This window comes from Prunus mume, linkage group LG3 (assembly GCF_029339155.1).
Source record: "Prunus mume cultivar Tortuosa linkage group LG3, ASM2933915v1, whole genome shotgun sequence".
NCBI lineage: Eukaryota > Viridiplantae > Streptophyta > Magnoliopsida > Rosales > Rosaceae > Prunus > Prunus mume.
In genome coordinates this window covers 121011-142500 of record NC_142700.1, presented here as the reverse complement: position 1 = coordinate 142500, position 21490 = coordinate 121011, and the positions used below count along the sequence as shown (strand labels likewise).

At 38.5% G+C, this 21490-nt stretch overlaps 5 protein-coding genes across 5 annotated transcripts; all 5 read left to right on the top strand.

Annotated features, from left to right (window-relative positions):
* The first annotated feature begins 1516 nt into the window (after positions 1-1516).
* Positions 1517-5432, top strand: LOC103324405 (subtilisin-like protease SBT5.4). The gene is made up of 11 exons (XM_008226459.2): positions 1517-1701; positions 1849-1958; positions 2053-2150; positions 2258-2422; positions 2534-2639; positions 2819-3356; positions 3459-3553; positions 3687-3932; positions 4015-4129; positions 4276-4489; positions 4647-5432. The coding sequence occupies exons 1-11, from the start codon at positions 1618-1620 to the stop codon at positions 5198-5200; spliced, it is 2325 nt and encodes a 774-aa protein (XP_008224681.2). The 5' UTR covers positions 1517-1617; the 3' UTR covers positions 5201-5432.
* A 316-nt stretch (positions 5433-5748) lies between these two features.
* On the top strand, positions 5749-11884 carry LOC103324406 (putative galactinol--sucrose galactosyltransferase 2). Its single transcript, XM_008226460.3, has 13 exons — positions 5749-6310; positions 6604-6848; positions 7334-7424; positions 7642-7690; positions 7798-7889; positions 8564-8671; positions 8741-8872; positions 9445-9855; positions 10028-10169; positions 10257-10324; positions 10773-10907; positions 11016-11233; positions 11326-11884. Exons 1-13 carry the CDS (start codon positions 5997-5999, stop codon positions 11700-11702), a joined length of 2382 nt encoding a protein of 793 aa, XP_008224682.2. The 5' UTR covers positions 5749-5996; the 3' UTR covers positions 11703-11884.
* Positions 11885-12496: 612 nt separating this feature from the next.
* On the top strand, positions 12497-15209 carry LOC103324385 (ras-related protein RABB1c). Its single transcript, XM_008226431.3, has 6 exons — positions 12497-12808; positions 12990-13129; positions 13254-13336; positions 13880-14084; positions 14190-14258; positions 14874-15209. The coding sequence occupies exons 1-6, from the start codon at positions 12763-12765 to the stop codon at positions 14964-14966; spliced, it is 636 nt and encodes a 211-aa protein (XP_008224653.1). The 5' UTR covers positions 12497-12762; the 3' UTR covers positions 14967-15209.
* A 1171-nt stretch (positions 15210-16380) lies between these two features.
* Positions 16381-19498, top strand: LOC148918328 (Tetratricopeptide repeat (TPR)-like superfamily protein). Its single transcript, XM_089048957.1, has one exon. It carries the CDS (start codon positions 16644-16646, stop codon positions 18648-18650), a length of 2007 nt encoding a protein of 668 aa, XP_088905083.1. The 5' UTR covers positions 16381-16643; the 3' UTR covers positions 18651-19498.
* Positions 19499-19650: 152 nt separating this feature from the next.
* Positions 19651-21431, top strand: LOC103324386 (DNA binding / transcription factor). Its single transcript, XM_008226432.3, has 2 exons — positions 19651-19948; positions 20455-21431. Exon 2 carries the CDS (start codon positions 20482-20484, stop codon positions 21106-21108), a length of 627 nt encoding a protein of 208 aa, XP_008224654.3. The 5' UTR covers positions 19651-19948; positions 20455-20481; the 3' UTR covers positions 21109-21431.
* Positions 21432-21490: the final 59 nt, after the last annotated feature.

Sequence of the window (21490 nt, the reverse complement as noted above, 5' to 3'; positions counted from 1 at the left end):
ATGCTCACCACTACCCTTAAAACATGACACCTGTCCCATAGTTAACCTTAGTTGAGTTTTATGTGAGAATTAAAAAAATTGAAAAATGGCCCACAGCCCAACACTTTCCTCCCCACACGGGACCTTTCTCTCTCCTCTCTTTGTATTTCTCCCTCTCTCGCACCGTAACCATCCTCCAAACAAATCCTTCCATCTCTTTCTTTACTGGAATATTGGATCTTGCTTTGCCAATCTTATTATTTATCATTAATCTATTATTATTATTGCCATTTTTGTTAATACAGTTTTTATTTTTGATTTGTAACAAATCAGAGCTTCCTTTCTCAATCTCTGTCAATGATGTCGACTAGAAAACCTTCATGTACAAACCCAAACCCTGCAAGCACATTTCAGCTTACAAGCTCAAACATGGCTTGGGTCGTATAAATCAATCCAAAAATGCCTCAGGACCACCCCAAATGGACGGCCAAGTGTTCAAAATCCTGGCACAGAGATACCCAGATGAAGTTCATGTAATGGGCATCAAGGTAGACTCTGTGTTTGTTTAATTTTCTCTTCAATCCCATGCTCAAGCCACACCATTTTGCATACCCAGTCTTAGATTAGCTGTGGACATTAAAAGGGCTGAACAAGAAACAAAGTGAGGGAGAGAGTGCCGGCAAGAGGAGAGAGAAGAGAGAAGGGTCGGAGGTGAGGGAAAATCGAAAAGAAAAGAAAGGAGGAGAGAAGTGATGGGCTGTGGGCCATTTTTCAATTTTTTTTTTTTAAAATTCTCACATAAAACTTAACTAAGGTTAACTACGGGACATGTGTTATGTTTTAAGAGTAGTAAACACCTTAGTTAATATAGCAAAAATACTCCCGAATTAATAATGTGTTGAATCATCATTAATTATTAAAATTTGAAGATTGGATCAAGTGCATATGCGGCTGTAGCTAGCCTGCTTCGGATTTTCTTCCCTTTTACTCACCCTTGGATTTTAAAACCCAAAAAAAAAAAAGCACGAGCTCAGAAAAAGAAAAGGGCCCACTTGGACAACATTTTATTAAAGGCCACACAAAGAGTTTACCCTTCTTTTTCCTTCGTTAATACAAGATTCTGAGAGGCCCAAATGAATAACCCAAACAACGAGTGATCTGCTGCAGAGAACCAGATTTACGTGTGAAAAGCAAACCAATGTCCCATTTAGAAATTATAATTTAGATTCTATCAAACCTTAAGAGAAAAAAAACAGAAAAGAAAAGGGAGCAAATCTCGGAGGAAGGATTAGAAGCAGCTTGGGTTTAGAACTTTAGATTAGTTAGTAGAAAATCGTTTATAGAATTCTTCTTGTGTAAGAGTTTGGCATTCAAAGGATTGTTTTCAACGTAGGTCTCTTCCGCTGTCATATCGTCGTAAATAAATCATAATTTGATTTGAACACAAACATATGTATATATACGCACATAACATATGTATAATAATAATCACTCACAAACAGAGCCTCTTGTCTTGCTTGCTTGTTGCAATTGATTAATTTCCTTATGATTTGATCACAGAGAGAGAGAGAGAGAGAGAGAGAGAGAGAGTGCTAGTTTCTTCAATAATTAGTGCAAGCAAGCGCTGACAAAGCAAAAATGTGGATTGGAAAGCTTTCATGTTTCGTCCAATTAATCTTCATTCTTTCTCTGTTTCAAGTACCCGCTTTTGCAATAAAAAAGGTAATCCCTCCCTATAATAATAATAGTAATAAATCTACGCTGACTGCAAATACAAATTATATATATCTATTTTGCTGTCTCGCTGCTGCTGCATTGCATTCTTTGTCAAAAACTAATCTCTGTTTTGTGATCATATACATCGACAAGTCTTACATAGTGTACCTGGGATCGCATGCACATGGTCCACAAGTCTCAGAAGCTGATCTTCATCGTGTGACTGATTCCCATTCTGAATTCCTCGGATCATTCCTGGGAAGGTACTAGCTAGTATCTATCTTATAATCTCCCTCCCTCCGTCATCCATGATTTTTTCTTCTTCTTACAAGCTTGTGCGCGAATGCATGCATGCAGTACCCAGAAAGCCAAAGAAGCAATTATTTACTCATACAAAAGGCATATCAATGGTTTTGCTGCCACCCTTGAAGATGAAGAGGCAGCTGAAATCGCAAGTATGAATCCTATTCATCAATAATATTAGTTATACAAACTCTTATATGCATATTATTATAATTATAATTATATATGTGTAATTAATTCGTACGTACTGCCAATGCAGAGCATCCAAAAGTTGTCTCAGTTTTTTTAAACCAAGGAAGACAATTACACACTACTCATTCATGGGACTTTATGTTACTGGAAAAGGATGGAGTGATCCACCCCACTTCCTTATGGAAAAGGGCCAGATTTGGTGAAGATACAATCATAGGGAATCTTGACACCGGTAATTTTCTTTTCTTTCACCATTTTCTTTCAATTCGAATCTTGCGCATATTAGTTCATTTCTAGTAGTGTGAAATCAGTTGGTGTTTAATTTCTGGTGCTTGCTTGGTAGGTGTTTGGGCCGAATCAGAGAGTTTTAGTGACGAAGGGATTGGACCCATTCCAGCAAAGTGGAAAGGAATCTGCCAGAATGACACCGCCGGTTTTCCTTGCAACAGGTCAGCTTTTCCCTTTTTCTATAATCCTTCCTTTACACTGTGTCAACTTGTTCTTCTTCATACCTGGTTTTGATTTGATTTTGATTTTGATTTACAGTTGGTGATATATGTGCCATGAATATGGTTTTTAAATAATCATCCCATCATATTAATTCATCTCATGAACTGCATGCATGCAGGAAGCTCATCGGTGCAAGGTACTTCAACAAAGGATATGCTTCGTATGCAGGGGCGCCATTGAGGTCCTCGTTTAACAGTGCGCGAGACCATGAAGGTCATGGTTCTCACACTCTATCCACAGCAGCTGGAAACTTCGTAGCTGGAGCCAATGTGTTCGGCTTGGGGAATGGGACTGCCAAAGGTGGTTCCCCAAAAGCCCGAGTTGCTGCATATAAAGTGTGCTGGCCACCAATCAACGGCAGTGAATGCTTTGATGCTGATATCATGGCAGCCTTTGATGCAGCCATACATGATGGGGTTGATGTGCTTTCAGTCTCACTTGGTGGCGACCCTTCCAAGTACTTGGATGATGGCCTTTCCATTGGGGCATTCCATGCTGTCAAGCATGGTATCGTTGTGGTATGCTCTGCAGGAAATTCTGGTCCTGCCGCTGGAACTGTCTCAAATGTTGCACCCTGGATGATAACCGTGGGAGCAAGTACCTTGGACAGAGAGTTTCAAGCTATTGTTCAACTCCGAAATGGGCTGCGTCTCAAGGTCTTCTTTCCATTCACTTATTTATCTCTCTACATAGAGATCCAGCTGAAGTGATTAGCTTTTCATGGTATAATTTAATTAATTAGTTTCTTCTAATTCCAGGGAACGAGCCTTTCTAAGCCTTTACCGGAAGACAGATTTTATCCACTTATAACTGGTGCACAAGCTAAAGCAGCTAATGCTTCTGCCCATGATGCGTAAGAATCAACCTTCTATTTAAAAGCTATATGTATATATCCTCTGCTCAAATTTTGGTGAACTTATAGCTAGCTAGTGTAGTGATTTTTTTATCGTCAGTGGCATAATTAAGTGACAATTTGTACACTGCAGCATGCTTTGTATAGGAGGAACACTAGACCCACAGAAGGTGAAGGGTAAGATTTTGGCCTGTCTTAGGGGTGATACTGCAAGAGCAGACAAGGGTGAACAAGCAGCTCTTGCCGGAGCAGTTGGGATGATTCTTTGTAATAATAAGGCCAGTGGTAATGAAATGATTGCGGATCCTCACGTACTACCAGCCTCGCAAATTAATTATACGGATGGCATTGCTGTAGTTTCCTACATTAATTCCACAATGTAACTCTCATTCTCTCTTCCCCATCTGAAGCTAGCTAGCTTTATTTGTCTATTTTCTCATCTAACTTGTATATTTTAACAGTGATCCACAGGGATTTATAACGCCCCCAACAGCACAGCTGAACGCAAAACCTGCTCCATTCATGGCATCCTTCTCCTCTCAAGGACCCAACACTATCACTCCTGAGATCCTTAAGGTCTAGCTATATATACATATATGATTTTAATAATGCTGTAATCCCACGCATAACTTTGTATATTACATATACACCAACATTAAACATTTCATGATTTCACCAGTTTTCCTTAATAATTTCTTTTCACTGTCTTATGAATTGTTCAGCCTGATATCACTGCTCCTGGTGTAAATATCATAGCTGCCTATACCCAAGCAACCAGCCCTACCAATGAAAGCTTTGATAAGCGCAGGATTGCTTTTAACACTGAATCTGGTACCTCCATGTCATGCCCTCATGTTTCTGGAGTTGTAGGCCTTCTGAAGACACTCTACCCTGACTGGAGTCCATCTGCAATTAGATCTGCAATCATGACAACTGGTGATCATTGGACTTCATTTTCCTTTCTCTGCATTTTTCTCCCATTTAGTCTTTACCAAGACATGTGAATTTAATTATGTTGTCCAATATTCTGACCATAAAAATATCCGTGTGTATGTACTAATTAATTATCTTCATTTCTCCAATCTTTTGCCAGCAAGAACGAGGGACAACACTGCAAATCCAATGAAGAATGCTTCATTTATTGAGGCAACGCCATTCAGTTATGGTGCGGGTCATATACGACCAAATCGCGCCATGGATCCTGGCTTGATCTATGACCTAACTGTCAATGATTACTTGGACTTTCTTTGTGCCATTGGCTATAACAAGACAATGATGCAACTCTTTTCTGAATCTCCTAATTACAAATGCCCCAAGTCAGCCAGTCTTCTGGACTTCAATTACCCTTCAATAGCGGTCCCTGAATTGTCTGGCTCAGTCACTGTGACTAGAAGGGTGAAGAATGTTGGTTCTCCTGGTACCTATGCAGTTCGTATTCACAAACCACTTGGAGTTTCAGTTACAGTTGAGCCTAATATCTTGAAGTTTAAAAATATTGGTGAAGAAAAGAGCTTTAAGGTGACCCTCAAAGCTAAGGGACTTGGTGTAACTAAGGGCTATGTATTTGGAGGCCTTATCTGGTCGGATGGCAAGCATTACGTAAGGAGTCCAATTGTAGTTTCCTCAGCTGCTGCTGCTGCTGTTTAGACATAATTGAGTACGTAATCGGCTCATCAACAGAGTAATTAAGAGTAGGCTGCTAGCTAGGAATCTAGTCTTTGGTTTCTGGTGAAGGACTAGATTTTTGTAATTCTATAAAACTTTTCACTTTTTATGTTCTTGCTAGCTTTTAGTGCAGGGGGAGGGTTAAATTCAGGTGAGGTGAGGGGGGAAAAGATGAAGAAATCACATGCGGTTCCATTCTCATCAAACTTCCCCCCCCCCCCAAAAAAAAATCCCACCCATTTGCCAATTTTATATATAATTTTTATAGAGTTTTTAGCCAGAATAATATTCATTTGTTTATTGTACATATCCAAATTTCTTCAATTTAAAGAATAAATTACTGATTAAATTAAGGTAGAATTGAGCTTCTTGAGAGCACAGTTCAAATCTTGTATATATTAACCAACTGTGATACACTATACCTATAAGTTTGGTGATGTAATAATGAGGACAGAATCGTCCTTAAAAAAATGAGAGGACAGTTAATCCCCATCATTCAATTTCAAAGATTGAAAATCACAGAAAGTCCCAACCTGAATGTAAAATGTGGTCAGTAAGCGCTCAATGCTGCTAACAAAGGGAGGCTGATCCCATCCCATCCCATCATCTCGATCTCTACTTATAATCAATCATCTGGGAACCAACTTACATCACATATTCTCCTCCTCCAACTCTTCCTCCAACATTGTGTCCCGCTTTTTATATGTAACGGTCAATTTTACAGTTACAAGTAACTTACTACTATATATATACACTCTCCTCACCTTCTGTTGCCGCCATGCTTCAGACTGCCGTGTTTTCTCCGTCTCCCGAAGCCCTTCAGCTCAACCACAACCACAACCGCAGGATCTTCTCTTGGGGACGAGGGTCTGTTGGTGTTAACAGCAGCACTAGTAACACATGGAGGCAATCTTTGTTTGTCAGCGCAAAACCTGTCCTTGAAGATGGTGTTCTCAGTGTCAATGGTAAGGAAGTGTTGACAAAAGTGCCTGAGAATGTGGTTGTCACACCATTGACCAACTCATCCGCATTTGTGGGTGCCACTTCTGAAACTGTTACTTCACGCCATGTTTTTAAGCTTGGAGTCATACGGTATGGAATTTCTTCTTGTTCCAGGATTCATTTTCTTCTTCTTCTTCAGTTCACAGCTGATCTAGCTATGGTTGATTCAATATGTTGTTCATCTGCTCATTCAGATTTCAGAATACCCTGTTTCATTTTCATGAACGTTATCATTATGAATTTGAGATTGGAAAAAGCCATGTTCTTAAACACCTACAAAAACCAAGGATTTTTCTTGTGTAGGATGGGTGGGGTATGTAGGCCCCTTCCTCAGGGCCAGCCCTGTTCAGCCGGTAACTCAGATGTGTTTTTTTGTGATGCAGTGATGTCAGATTATTAAGTCTTTTTAGATTTAAGCTTTGGTGGATGATACCACGAGTGGGCAATACCGGAAGTGACATTCCGGTTGAAACTCAGATGTTGCTCCTTCAAGCAAAGGAGGGACCAGATTTTAATGCGTTAAAGGAAGCTGCTCCTTATATCTTATTCTTGCCTGTTCTAGATGGTGAATTTAGAAGCAGCTTGCAGGGGAATTCATCGAATGAGCTTGAGTTCTGTGTTGAAAGTGGTAATAATTCAGAAAATCTGTGTTCAAGTATTTTTCTTATATTCATCTTCCCTTCTTCTTTTTTTCCTTTCTCTTTCCTTTCTATTAGAATTTAGAATTGGTTAGAGCATTCTTAAAGAATACTAGCCACCTGGTTCAACTTCTCTGCTGATGCAGCAGTCATGTTCATTTTCCATTTTATGGAAGAGCAGGGCCATAGAATTAGATAATTTTCACTTGGCTGATCTATCAGATACAATAAAATGATGCTACTGGATGATTCTAACCTCCTATCACACAATTCACTGAGCTAGGTTGAGTGCTTGTACTCTTCTGCTTAGAAAGACAATGTAGAATATATATTTGTTTTCGAGCTTAGTAACTTAGCATTTTGATCCATTTGAGGGAGGAAAAAAAAGAGAGAAAACTTCGTTCCCTCTGACCTTCTCACCCATTTTGCTTCTTTTTCTAGTCTAATGACATGGGCTTCTTATGTAATCTGATAGGTGACCCAGCTATAGTTACCTCACAATCCCCAAGAGCAGTTTTTGTGAACTGTGGGAACCATCCTTTCGATCTGTTGAAGGAATCTATGAAGTAGGTTACCTCTGAGCAAAATTTTGAGTTTCAAGTAAATTTTTTAGCTTAATGATCATAGCACTTACAGAAAAATAGCATTGCATTTGTCGTACATAGAAACAAATTTCTGTTCCATATTCAAGCATCATACCGAATCTTAGTTAAGTCATATAAGACCAAGACACCCACACTAATTTATTGAAACTAAAGTATTTTAACTTGTGATCATCTTCAGGATTTTGGAGAAGCATTTTGGAACTTTTTCTCTTAGAGAATCCAAACAGGCAAGTCAGCCAACGTTTTAGACCTAGAGGGCCAAAATTTTAAATATCTCAAGATTTAGTCAACTACTATGATCAATAACGCATCCTGTTATGATTTCCTGATGCAGATGCCTGGAATGCTAGATTGGTTTGGCTGGTGTACCTGGGATGCCTTTTATCAAGGAGTTAATCCTCAGGGAATCAGAGAAGGCCTGAAAAGGTAAATCTCGTTTCGCTTCAGTTTCCTTCAAAAAGATCTGCAATAAGAAGAGTTCCCCATCATATATTCATTAATATGTGATCATAAACCAGTTGCATTGAGAAGGGGTTAATCTAGTACTAGGATGATAAATTCCTTAGTTATGAGACCATAAACTGATTATTCCCTATTATCCTAGTAACATATTCAGGAGAGGAGAAAACATATCGTCTCTTTTACAGGTGAGAAAAATATAAAGAATACACTGAGAGGAATGGGTTATATCTATGATATATATATATATATATATATATAACTATATCTGGTCGGGATCCTCTGTAAAGCTTGCTTCTAAAGAATTTGATTTACTTTGATGAAAATCCACATAGAGCTAGAATTCTTATCATTACATAGCTCTTAATGGGAAGATGTGCCATTGTGAAGATGCTGCACCAACTGAACATCATATAGCTTTCTGAGTCAAATATCTGAATGATAGGGGTATCTTGAGAATGATAGAAACAATGTCCGTACCGTACGGATTAGAGCAATAGACTTGTTATGGTCTTGCGAATTCTTTATTGGATTACCCCTATTTACTCAATTAAATTGACTTTAATTTTTTTTTTTCTCCTGTTACTTTGATGACAACTCATTTGTTTAAAATCTAATCACATTCAAACAAACATACACAGTTTATCACAGGGAGGTACTCCAGCTAAGTTTTTGATAATTGACGATGGGTGGCAAGATACGTCAAATGAGTTCCAAATAGAAGGGGAGCCATTTGTTGAAGGATCACAGTATGTTCATTATCTTTTCTTGTCAATTTAGACGCGCATTCAGGCATACTGATTTTCTCCTAACTGCAGGTTTGGTGGTAGATTAAATAGCATTCAAGAAAATAACAAGTTTCGTACAACAACCAATAAAGAGGCTGAAAGCGAGACACCAAGTGGTCTGAAGGAATTTGTTTCTGAAATCAAGGGGAATTTTGGCCTCAAGTAAGGTTTCAATTATGCACTTCTTAATTACCTTACCTTGTCATCTTATGTAGATATTCGCCTTAAGTGGTCTGAACTGAAGCAAACTGCTGCAGACAGAAAAACTTCAGCAACAATATTGGATGAGTTTTAAAAATTCACCACGAACTGTACTTTTATGTCTGTGCTTATATGGGTATATATTCGTACTAATTGGAGTTCAGCGCAAGTTTTGAGAAAACTTTGAAGTTTCACTGCTCTCTGTAGAAGATTTTATTTATTATTTAATCTGTCTATGAAGTGAAAATGAACCGGAAATTGTTCTAGATTTACATAGACATGTTCACCAATTGTCTGTAAAGTTTTGTCACCACTGAACCCGTTTTACAGCTGCATGAAATTCTCAAAGAAAACTGTTTCATGTCATATTTCCCAAAAACCATCAAATTGTGAGCGGTTGTCCAACATATATACCTACCACTCGGACAACTAGTGTAAATCTATGATGTCTTCATGAGTATCTTAGATCTCTTCTCTGGAATCTTTACCTTTCAGGATGTTCCATTAATGCTTTACTTTATCCAAACTCCCAGGTACGTCTATGTATGGCATGCCCTGTTGGGATACTGGGGAGGGCTTCTTCCAAATGCTCTTGGAACTAAAAAGTATAATCCTAAGCTAAGATACCCAGTACAGTCCCCCGGGAATTTGGCAAATATGAGGGACTTGGCCATGGATTGCATGGAGAAATATGGTGTTGGTGCAATAGATCCTGCAAAGGTGTATCAGTTTTATGATGATCTACACGGTTATCTTGTTTCACAGGATGTGGATGGGGTTAAGGTCGATGTTCAGAACATACTGGAGACTATATCAACTGGTTTAGGAGGGCGCGTCTCTCTAACTAGACAGTTCCAACAGGCACTCGAGAAGTCCATAGCCACCCACTTCCAAGACAACAGCATAATCTGCTGCATGGGCCAAAGCACAGACTCCATTTACCAGTATATAATTTATGCTTTACAATGCCCCCACCCGCAGATTTTATTTGAAAACGTAGCAACTTAAATATTCAATTCATACAGTGAATGTCACTGAGAACTGTGACCAACATTTTTTTGCTCTTTACTTTAAGGTTTCCACATATTAAGGTAACCTCCCAATTGTCTATTGCAGTTCGAAAAAAAGTGCTATTACTCGAGCATCTGATGATTACTACCCAGAAAACCCAACAACACAGACACTACACGTTGCTGCTGTGGCTTTCAACAGCATATTCCTCGGTGAAGTTGTTGTCCCAGATTGGGACATGTTCTATGTATGGTGTGGCATAATTACTGTTAAATTAAGCCTATCGCTGTTTTTCTAAATGCAGAACTTAAAAGTGTTAAATTACAATTTTCAGAGCCGTCATGATGCAGCTGAGTTCCATGCTGCTGCTAGAGCTGTGGGAGGCTGTGGAGTCTATGTTAGGTAAGTGACAGTGGAGCTACATGAGTTAATGGAGGCATGAACAAAATATGATTAAATTGATAGCCCTTCACTTCACTTGTATCTTTATCATTTGCTTTTACTGCCCTCGGTCTCTCAGCCGTGTCCAGAATTAAGTGATTACCTTAGAATGTCATCTTTTAACTATTTATTTTGTATGGCATTGTGAATGTCTCACTAATTTACTGAATAGTGACACACATCCACAATTATCAGCTTCTCTACTTTGTACATGTTAGATCCTACCTGCTGCCCGCAGGTAGATGTATAATTTACAAATTATCTGCTTCTCTGCTTCTCTTAATTTACAAATTAAGAGTACAAGTTGCACGTTTTCTAAACTAGATTGATGAATCATCGTGCTAAATTAATAATTTCTCAGAATGGTGTAGCTATGACTAATTTTAGAACATGCCACAATTGACAACAGTGACAAACCTGGCCAGCATGATTTCGAGATACTTAAAAGGCTTGTACTTCCCGATGGGTCAATTCTCAGAGCTCGATACCCCGGGAGGCCATCGCGGGATTGTTTATTTGTTGACCCAGTTATGGATGGGAAGAGGTATATATGTACCTCCCAATCAATCCCACTTAAGTCGGGTTAAGTTGAAGATGATTATGATATTCTTTTTCTTTTCTTACAACCTTCTCTGCTTGTGCTTGCTGATAGCCTTCTAAAGATATGGAATTTGAACAAATGCAATGGAGTTGTAGGCATTTTCAACTGCCAGGGAGCAGGGAAGTGGCCTTGTGTGGAAAACATTGTTGAGGTAAAAGCTAGTGCTGCTGAGCTATCTGGGCAGGTGTCCCCTGCAGATATTGAGTATTTCGAAGAGGTTTCTGGGAAGCATTGGACTGGAGATTGTGCAGTCTATTCTTTCACCAAAGGTATTATTCATGTCATGGCTTGGCTGTTGAGTTAATTGAATGCCTTATTTTTACATATGTTTTTTTTTTTTATAAACAATATACAATTTCAGGGTGCCTGTCTCGTTTACCAAAGGACAAGTCGTTTGAGGTCACGTTAAAACTTCTCCAGTGTGATGTCTTTACTGTATCTCCTATTAAGGTTTACAAGCAAGAGATTGAGTTTGCAGCTATTGGATTATTGAATATGTACAATTCCGGTGGAGCAGTTGAAGCAATTGACTGCTTTGGCGATGAGTCTAGTTGTGAAATACACATCAAGGGAAGAGGAGGAGCTGGTAGTTTTGGAGCATACTCCAGTTTAAAGCCCAAAGCTTGCTCAGTCAACTCCATAGAAGAGGAGGAATTTGAATTCAGAGGTGAAGACAATCTTTTAACAGTAACAATTCCCCCCAGAACAAGTTGTTGGAACATTATTCTATGTTATTGATTGAACTTGAGGCCTATTATTATTTTCATTTTACTTTCCAGCAAAGCAAAGCCTCACCTCTAACAACATTTGTAATTTTAGTATGTATTCATTTTCTTTTGAAGCAAAGAATGAATACATTGTCAATAACCATCGGCCTCCTAATAATATTGCTTCTCTCCACTTTATTCGATGAGGTTTAACTCTCAATCTCAATCTCAATCACACCAGTTGAACACTTGTTTCTGATTTAGGTCCATGTTTTTATGGTAAACCGGTGGGGCTTATTCAATTAAGATATCTATTAGGACATACAAACAAACCAAATTTAGCCAACTCATTGTTGGTTTATTTTAACCAAACAAATACTAAATAGTATAGTATTGGTTATTTGCAAACGTCTTTTAATGCTGTCAATAACACTCTCAAACCTACCGACCGATTAGACCTAGTGAAAAAGGGTTTAAACTTGCAGATCAGAGGTTTCAGATTTAAGTCTCATGACATTAGTTGTGTCACTATCGTTTAGTTGATTTTTAGTTTAAACTATCGTTTGTACTAAATATATATATATATATATATATATATATCGATTCCCTCCCAGAGTCTCTATATTAAAAGAAGCGAATGGGCCGTGAAATGAGAGACGGCCCAAATTGGATCAATTTGGACCAACGTACGGGGTAATTGTTTTTTGTGTTTTTTTGAGTTGGGGCCTAAACGGGGTGGGTCAGTGGGTGATGTACGTGGAGGAGGAAATGACAGCGAGGACGGAGAGCGGAAGTGTATAGAAGGCGCATTGCTTCGCTGCAAACTGTTTTGCTTTTGGTCTTGCTCTGTCTGTCTGACCTCCCTTTCCTCTCCTCTCTTGTTTCGGTTTCTTCTCCCTTGTCGATCTCCTGTTCCTGTATAAATACACACGAACAAAACCAAGTTGTATTTTCTATTGGAATCGGAATTCAATTGAAATTACCGACTGCTTGGCATCATACATCATTCAAACTAGTCCGCCCAGCCGAGAGAAGGATCTATCTCACTCAAATTTGTGTTTGTTTATAGATAAGACTTAAGTGAGGGAAGAATGTCTTACGCGTATTTATTCAAGTACATCATCATCGGCGATACTGGTACTTCGTAATTCTAATTGCTTAGATTTATTTATTATTCCTTCGTAATCGTAATCGACAACATGATCAACTTCTTTTTATCCTTCCTTTGATTTGCGATTTGCTAAATTTCTGTTTTGGATTTTTGTTTTCTTTTCCGAGTAATTAATTAATAACTGATTTGTTGTGTTGTGTTGTGCAGGAGTTGGAAAATCATGTCTTCTTCTTCAGTTTACCGACAAGAGGTTCCAGCCAGTGCACGATTTAACCATTGGTGTTGAGTTCGGAGCCAGGATGATCACCATCGACAACAAACCAATCAAACTCCAAATTTGGGACACGGTTTGTAAATTCACTCCTGGTTTAATGTTAATTTTATGGAATATATGCTTAATTGCTATGAATTTGTTAAAGCTTTTCTATTCACAATTTTGTTTGCAAATATGCAATAATAATAATATATCAGGCGGGCCAAGAGTCTTTCAGATCCATTACACGGTCCTACTACAGAGGGGCTGCCGGTGCGTTGCTTGTGTATGACATCACCAGGTATAGTTTCAATTCTAATCTCATTCTCAATTGTCTTGGACACAACACAAACGTATCTATCAACTACGATAATTCTTTCTTTTTTAAGATAGTACATCGATTGTTTGTTGCTCTATTGTTGTACACTATTACACTTTTTTTTACCGCCATTTGGTAGGTATTACTGAGGGAGACTATTGTGTCATCTTCAATAATGGTCCTGTGGTTTTTTGAGTAAAATGTCATTGTTTCTGCATTGATCCATTACAAGGTTCTACGAGTGTATATTTTGGTACTACTCATTTGCATTCGGAGTAGATGTTTCTATCACAATTCACACATCTCATAATTCCTCAATCCAGTGGGGTTAGGCATAATAAGGCTTTTGCAGTATTGCCTAATGCAATGGAAAAGTACAAACCCAAGCCAGATCCCACTACATCGATGTACAAGTCTAGTTAAAGAGCATTACACAGCTTGCTTGATTTAACATATATATTTATTATATTTATGCGGCATGTCAAGGCACTGTTGATGACAATAGTTCATTGTTTTTACTCTTAGGAGGGAAACTTTTAATCACTTGGCTAGCTGGTTAGAGGACGCGAGGCAACATGCAAATGCAAACATGACAATAATGTTAATTGGTAATAAGTGTGATCTTGCTCACAGACGGGCTGTGAGTACAGAGGAAGGGGAACAGTTTGCAAAGGAGCATGGGCTGATCTTTATGGAGGCCTCTGCTAAAACTGCTCAGAATGTTGAGGAGGTGACAATAGATTGCCTTTTTGATGGACACTGTTTTGTTAAGAAAACCCAATCCCTTTGTGATGTTTGATTTTGCCTTTATTAATACTGGTTATTTTTCGTTCAGGCATTTATAAAAACTGCTGCAACCATATACAAGAAGATTCAAGATGGAGTTTTTGATGTATCAAATGAGGTTAGCTTTCTTTCTTTTTGTATTCTTCCTTACATGTCCTCCTAACCTTTTAGTCGGCATTTTAGTAAAACATGTAAAAAAATCTCAAAATCTGCTTGAATGGAGCATTTTGTGAATGTCTAGGGTAATGATAAAAAAAAAAGACTGTGTGGTCCATGGAGCCATTATGTGAATGCATCTTGTTCTGATTGATTGCAGAGTAAATTTCTTATATGATTGCTAATTATCCTTGCTTAGAATTTAGAGCAGTCTGCAAATGTAATGGGTAAGCTCACACTTGAAATATATAGAGTATTCTGTTGAAATCTCTATAATAATGTAGAGATGAGACTGGGTTGGGCTCATGTTTCGAAGTATTGGCTCTCTGAAAAGATTTGAAATTGTTCCACCATCACTAATTATTACCTTATACCTATCATGTCATTCTCTTTGTATAGTTACTGGTACATTAAACCACTACTTATTGGACCTGCAATAAATAGGCAATATCACAATAAAGTCAAAATGAACAAGAAATTCCTTCCGGCGAATATTCAGAGACAAAGTAAACAATTTGTAGTATTGAATGAATGAGAGCCGTATGGGCTTTATTCTCAAATCTTGGTCTTGTTTCAGTCTTATGGCATAAAAGTTGGATATGGTGGAATTCCGGGGCCATCAGGAGGCAGAGATGGCTCTTCCTCTCAAGCTGGAGGCTGTTGCAGTTGAAGTTTGATTTCATTTTTCACATGAATGCAACTTATCTGGTGTATTTTACGTTCTTGATTTTTTTTTTTCTATAACTTTTTTGGTGGTTAAATATGAAGATTATGAATCCTTTTTAAAATTGAAATATCTGTATAATTCTTCTTGATGTTCTAATTTGATTGTAAATTAAAGTCATTTGAAGTTAACTCTGTTGAATGAAACTGCAGATTGTGAATAGAGAGAGACTCATTATTCTATGCTTTATTGGTGTTGTTCAAAATAACAAATAACGAGTCCTGCAGTCAGTAGCCACACTACAATTGGTGGCCTTGAATTATGAATTTATGAATTTTTTTTTTTTTCCTTTTCCGTTCTCTTGTCTTGAATTGGAAATGGTCGTTCCACGAATATCCCCTTTTATTTTTATGTTTTTCCAACATATCGACCGAAGGATTAGGCTACACGAATCCCAGAAAACATTTGAAAAATGAAAATGTGGTATCAACTATCAAAACATTTCTGGTTGTAACCCCAATGAATTTTCGCATTTTGGAGTTTCGTCAATGAGTTTTGCATTTTGGAGTTTCGTCAATGAGTTTTGCATTTTAAGGTTTCACTAGGCCAAAATGCGACAATTCATTCTTGGAATCACAAAATGCAAAAATTCGTTCTTGACACCATGAAATGCGAAAATTCCTTTGTAATGCCCCAAAATGAGAAAAACTAGTAGACGAAACCTCAAAATGCAAAAAACTCTTAGACAAAACCTCAAAATGTGAAAATTCATTGATGAAACCTCAAAATGCGACAATTCATTAGCGAAACCCTAAAATGCGAAAATTCATTCACGAAACCAGAAAATGCGAAAATTCATTCTTGAAACCAGAAAATGCTAAAATTCATGTGAAGTCCCATAATGCGAAAATTCATTCATGAAACCCTAAAACGTGAAAATTTATTCATGAAACCCTAAAATGTGAAAATTCATTAACATAACCCCAAAATTCGACAATTCATTTGTGACCAAAATGTGAAAATTCATTCAGAAAACCCCAAAATGTGAAAATTTATTGACGAAACCCCAAAATTCAAAAACTCATTAGGGAAACCTCAAAATGCGTTAATTTATGTCAAGCCCCAAAATGCAAAAAATTCATTGACGAAATTCCTAAATGCAAAATTCATTGGTGAAACCCTAAAATGCGAAATTCATTAGCGAAACCCTAAAATGGGAAAATTCATTATTGAAACCACAAAATGGGAAAAATCATTTGTGATTCCTCAAAATAAATGATTCCATTTATGTTGGTCACACATACATTACGGCCACATGCGCGGTCCTAACAAAAACACCATTATGTTGGAATACAATAATAAGAGTATGATTTAAATATACCATTTAAATTATACTCTTATTATATATTACATCCACACATATGCTTATACTCTCAAGATCTTCTAGGGTTCGGAAAAATCAATAACATTAATTCAGAAATGATAGGAAATGGAAGGAAAAAGGTTGAATCAATAATCCCTATCCCTATTTGGCTTTTAATGATGTCAGATTTCGAACCATAAAAAAAAAGTCTTAACAGAAACTAATCGGTGTACGCTATGAACATACATACGCCTATTCGGCCAGTTTAGTGATTGAATATTATTTGAGGAGCTAGCTTTGTTCAGATTTTGTAATCTGATATGTCAAGACGTATATCTAAATCCAAATCCAAGGTCTTGTACTTGTACAAGAATGCTGCTGCTGTTGGCATTCAGAAACTTTCATTATCGGCGGCACAGTTGAGGACGTCTGCAACTCGGGCTTCCTGCACGGACTCGGAAGAAATTTCAGAAGGCGAAGACTGGTACGCTTCCCATATCATCCAAGATAAGGACCTTCTTCGCAAGAGCCTCCACAATTCGGGAACAGGGCTTCATGTTCTGGACTTGGTTAATCGCGGTTCTTTGGAAGCGGACCGGACTCTGTACAATAAGTTGCTAAACAGATGTACCCAGATGGGCAGACTTCAACAAGCAAGAATTGTGCACGCTCACATCCTTACTTCCCACTTTAAAGATGACCTTCCCATCCACAACACCATCCTTAACATGTATGTCAAATTCGGTAGTTTGGAAGACGCTCGTAACCTGTTTGATCAAATGCCTTGCAAGGACTTGGTCACTTGGACTGCCTTGATTTCTGGCTATTCTCAATATGATCGACCTCAGGATGCACTTGTTTTGTTCCCTCAAATGCTCCTCCGTGGCCTGGAACCCAATCAGTTCACCTTGTCTAGCTTGTTCAAGGCTGCTGGTGCTGTGTCTGATGATAACAACGAGCACGGCAGGCAGCTTCACACTTATTGCCTTAAGTACGGTTTTGATACCAATGTTTATGTGGGCACTTCTCTTGTGGACATGTATGCTAGGTGGGGCCATATGGATGAATCCCAGTTGATCTTTGACTCTCTGGAGACCAAGAATGAGGTGTCTTGGAATGCTTTGATTGCTGGGCATGCCAGGAAGGCTCAAGGAGAGCATGCTCTCAGGTTGCTCGGGAAGATGCTCAGGGAAGGATTTAAACCCACACATTTCACTTATTCTAGCGTCTTTACTGCCTGTGCCAGTGCAGGGTCTATGGAGCAAGGCAAGTGGGTTCACGCCCACATGATAAAATCGGGTGCTAAGCTTGTTGCTTTTGTCGGGAATACTCTTCTTGACATGTATGCCAAATCAGGCAGCATTGAGGATGCAAGAAAGGTTTTTGACAGGTTGGTTAGACAAGACATTGTTTCTTGGAATTCTATGCTTACTGGATACGCCCAGCATGGGCTTGGACAGGAAACTGTACAGCGGTTTGAAGAAATGCTGAGAATTGGAATCCAACCTAATGATATAACCTTTCTTTGTGTTCTTACTGCCTGCAGCCATGCTGGTCTCTTGGACGAGGGACAATATTATTTTGACTTGATGAAAAGTTACAACATAGAACCGCAGATTTCACACTATGTGACAATTGTTGATCTTCTTGGCCGTGCAGGTCTACTTGATCGAGCTGAGAAGTTCATAAGAGAAATGCCGATTGAACCCACTGCAGCTGTTTGGGGAGCCTTGTTAGGTGCTTGTAGGATGCACAAGAATATAGACTTGGGCGCTTATGCTGCTGAACGAGTTTTTGAGCTTGATCCCCATGATTCAGGCCCCCATGTGTTACTTTCTAATATCTATGCCTCTGCTGGCAGATTGAGTGACGCTGCAAGAGTGAGAAAGTTGATGAAAGATTGTGGGGTGAAAAAAGAACCTGCTTGTAGTTGGGTGGAGATTGAGAATGCAGTCCACATGTTTGTGGCAAATGATGATGCTCACCCTCAAAGAGTAGAGATCCTTCAGATGTGGGAGACGATTAGTGGGAAGATTAAGGAGATTGGATACGTCCCAGACACTAGCCATGTTCTTTTCTTTGTGGACCAGCAGGAGAGGGAAGTCAAGTTGCAGTACCATAGTGAGAAGCTTGCTCTAGCATTTGCGCTTCTTAACACTACTCCAGGATCCACCATTCGGATCAAGAAGAACATCAGGGTTTGTGGTGATTGTCATTCGGCAATCAAGTACGTCTCAAAGGTGGAAGGGAGAGAAATCATTGTGAGAGATACAAACCGGTTCCATCATTTCCGCGATGGCTCTTGTTCTTGTAGGGACTATTGGTAGTGCTAATTGCATGTGGCTAGTTGCATTGCATACAAAACTAATCCTTTACCTGACTGTTCGTGTTTGGGTCCTTGTGATTCATGTGCTTGTGATCTGTGATGCGACAGTCTTCCTCTTTAAATTGAGAAGAGGAACTTGAGCCTCCCATTCTGGAAGCAACTTCACATTATTTGCCCAACTGTATCTGTGAGCTATGCGCAGCAGAGGAAAAATGTGTGCCTAAGTGCTGTGAGAACATCGAGAATGTCATAAGGACAGATGAAAGCTTCGATGGAAGTTTTTATTTAGTGAAGAAGATCATGGATTACTACCTGACCTGTGAGGTTTCCACATACGGTAAGCAGTCAGAGGCGAAAACCTATGAAGAGCCCTCCAAAAGATGATGAAATTATTCAATTTATCAGAAAAGGATCAAATTATATCCTTTGGCACAGTCATGATATGCAGAATTTCTTCTATTGAATACAATTGAGGGCAGACTAACATTTGTTGAATACGATTGAGGATATATTCGCTCTTTTCTCATTGGATGAGAGCAAAAATTTCAAGCTTCCAATGTAATAATTGTACAAATTTCTGGAAATTTCAGTTAGAGATCACATCACATTGGCAATGTAGATAAAGTCGGTCATATCTTACATTGTAAAAAATTTCTTTTCTTAGATATTTGAATTCGTCTCAACCGGAGCATTGAAAAGTCTACTGTATTGGAATTTGGAGGTGAGCAATGCCCGAGTGACAGAAACAAGAAAAGATTGTGATAGTTCTCTGCTGTCTGTCACTAATGTGTAGCAATGTTGAACAATACGATAGAATGAATGAAGGTGTTTTCTTTTTGTTGGAATAAATGGATTGAAAGCCCAAAAGTGAAATGGTATGAACTAAACTTACATTGCTTGCTTGGGGTGTTTATGACGTGGCAAAACTAGTGGAGACAAAACGGAGGAAGAAAAAGCAAGGGAGAAAAGGATGTGGGGGTGGATGCCTTTGCCTGTGGTATTTGGAAGTTGGAAACTGAAAAAATAGAGAGGCGAGAGAGAAAGGAAAGGAACGCAAAAAGAGGAACTAACCCAACCCATCTGTTTCATTTCATTCTTGATGGAGAGAGAGAGAGATGGGCGGGTAAAAGGCGTGATGAAGGAGTGTGTCTGTGTGTGTGGTTAGAGACGGTTTAGCTTAAAATCGCGTAGCGTGTGAGCAAAACTCTTTTGTAATCATCATTCTTCAGCGGACGTTTCATACATTCGACAGCTCCAGATATACAAACTGCCTCTGCCAAAGCCCAATACAGGTTACAGGTACGTAATGAATGCAAAAAAAAAAACAACAAAACAAGTTTGATATAAAATTGATATTCAAAGTTCCACCATTTCCATCAGATCAGACTCGCTCTTTCTTGTACCATTTCAATAATTCTAGCTTTGAATCTCAAGGTCACAAGGGTTCTTGTGTGCGCATTCAGATGCATATGCATTCATTTGATTTATTTTGCAATTAATTTCATTAGGCATACGATACCATTGCCAACTTTTGAAGCATCTAGCTAGGAATTCACCCATCTGATTTTAGCATGTCCTTGCTGATTATGAATCAAGTTTAAGCTGTGTATTTTATTATTAGTATGAGTAGTTTTTTCATATAATATATATATATATATGTATATGTATACATGTAATCTATAGTTAAACCTATATTATTATGATGAGTAGAGCTCTCGCTCCCAGAGTTTGTATAATTTTGTTCCTCTATATTATTATTTCTATACATTACATAATGAGCTTTCCTATATATTTTTCATGAGCAGGAACTTATTAAGGCTTTCATTATATAAATGGAGCGTGACAGCAAGAAGAGAGTAAGAGAAGGAGACGAAGGCCACAATAATTCTTCCCCTTCTTCTTCTTCTTCTTCCTCTTCTTCTTCTTCTTCAGAGAGAGAGAAGCATGCAAAGACAAAAGATGGTCCCATTAATTATGGTATTTTGGACTTGAAAAATGACGTCCTCGAATACAAGGACAGCAGCAGCAGTACCAGTAGCTGTTGTAAGACATCATCAGAATCCCACTGCGCATTAGGAGTATTTGATTTTCCGTGGCTGAAAGATGGTATAATCTCCCAATCGGAGGAGTGGATTAATTTTGAGGACGTCTTCTCATCACCAGTACTGGCACTGAATGACACACCCACCTTTACGACTAGTAGTAATCCTGGTCATGGTATAAGTATTGATGATCAATTTTCTTTCTCGGCGGCAGGGCGGTGTTTCTATCAGACTCATGATCAATCCGATCATCAGGAACTACTCCTAGACTTTCCTCCAGCTAAGGACAAGCTTGAGGAAGATGCAAGGCCAAGTCCTCGAGATCTTAATCAAGATGATGATGGCTTGGAGAATGAGGGTGCGGATTGCATTTGGACCTTCCTGCTCAATCAGCCCCTTCATCAACAGCCCATCTAATTAAGTTTATATTATTATTATTATTCTTATTATTATTATTATTAACTGCGCGTTATGTCACATAAACAGAAGATAAACTTGGGCATGTAAATGCAATGCAAGTGCAACAAGGGGGGTGGATATGTAGCCAGAGGCAGACCCAGATGGGACTACTTACCAAAGGATCGATTACTCACTCAATATTGTGTAAAGGTAGCCAGCCACCCACCCGTCTCTCTCCCTCCATCTCCTTTTTCCTTTTTCTTGTTTACACTCCTCTGCCATTTGTGTTACACTTTTGTGATTTATTATTGTCCAATTAATTCATATTGGGTCTCTTGCTATTCTGTTTGTTATTAAAACCAAAACCAAAACCAATTGGAAATGAATCAATCAAAGGACT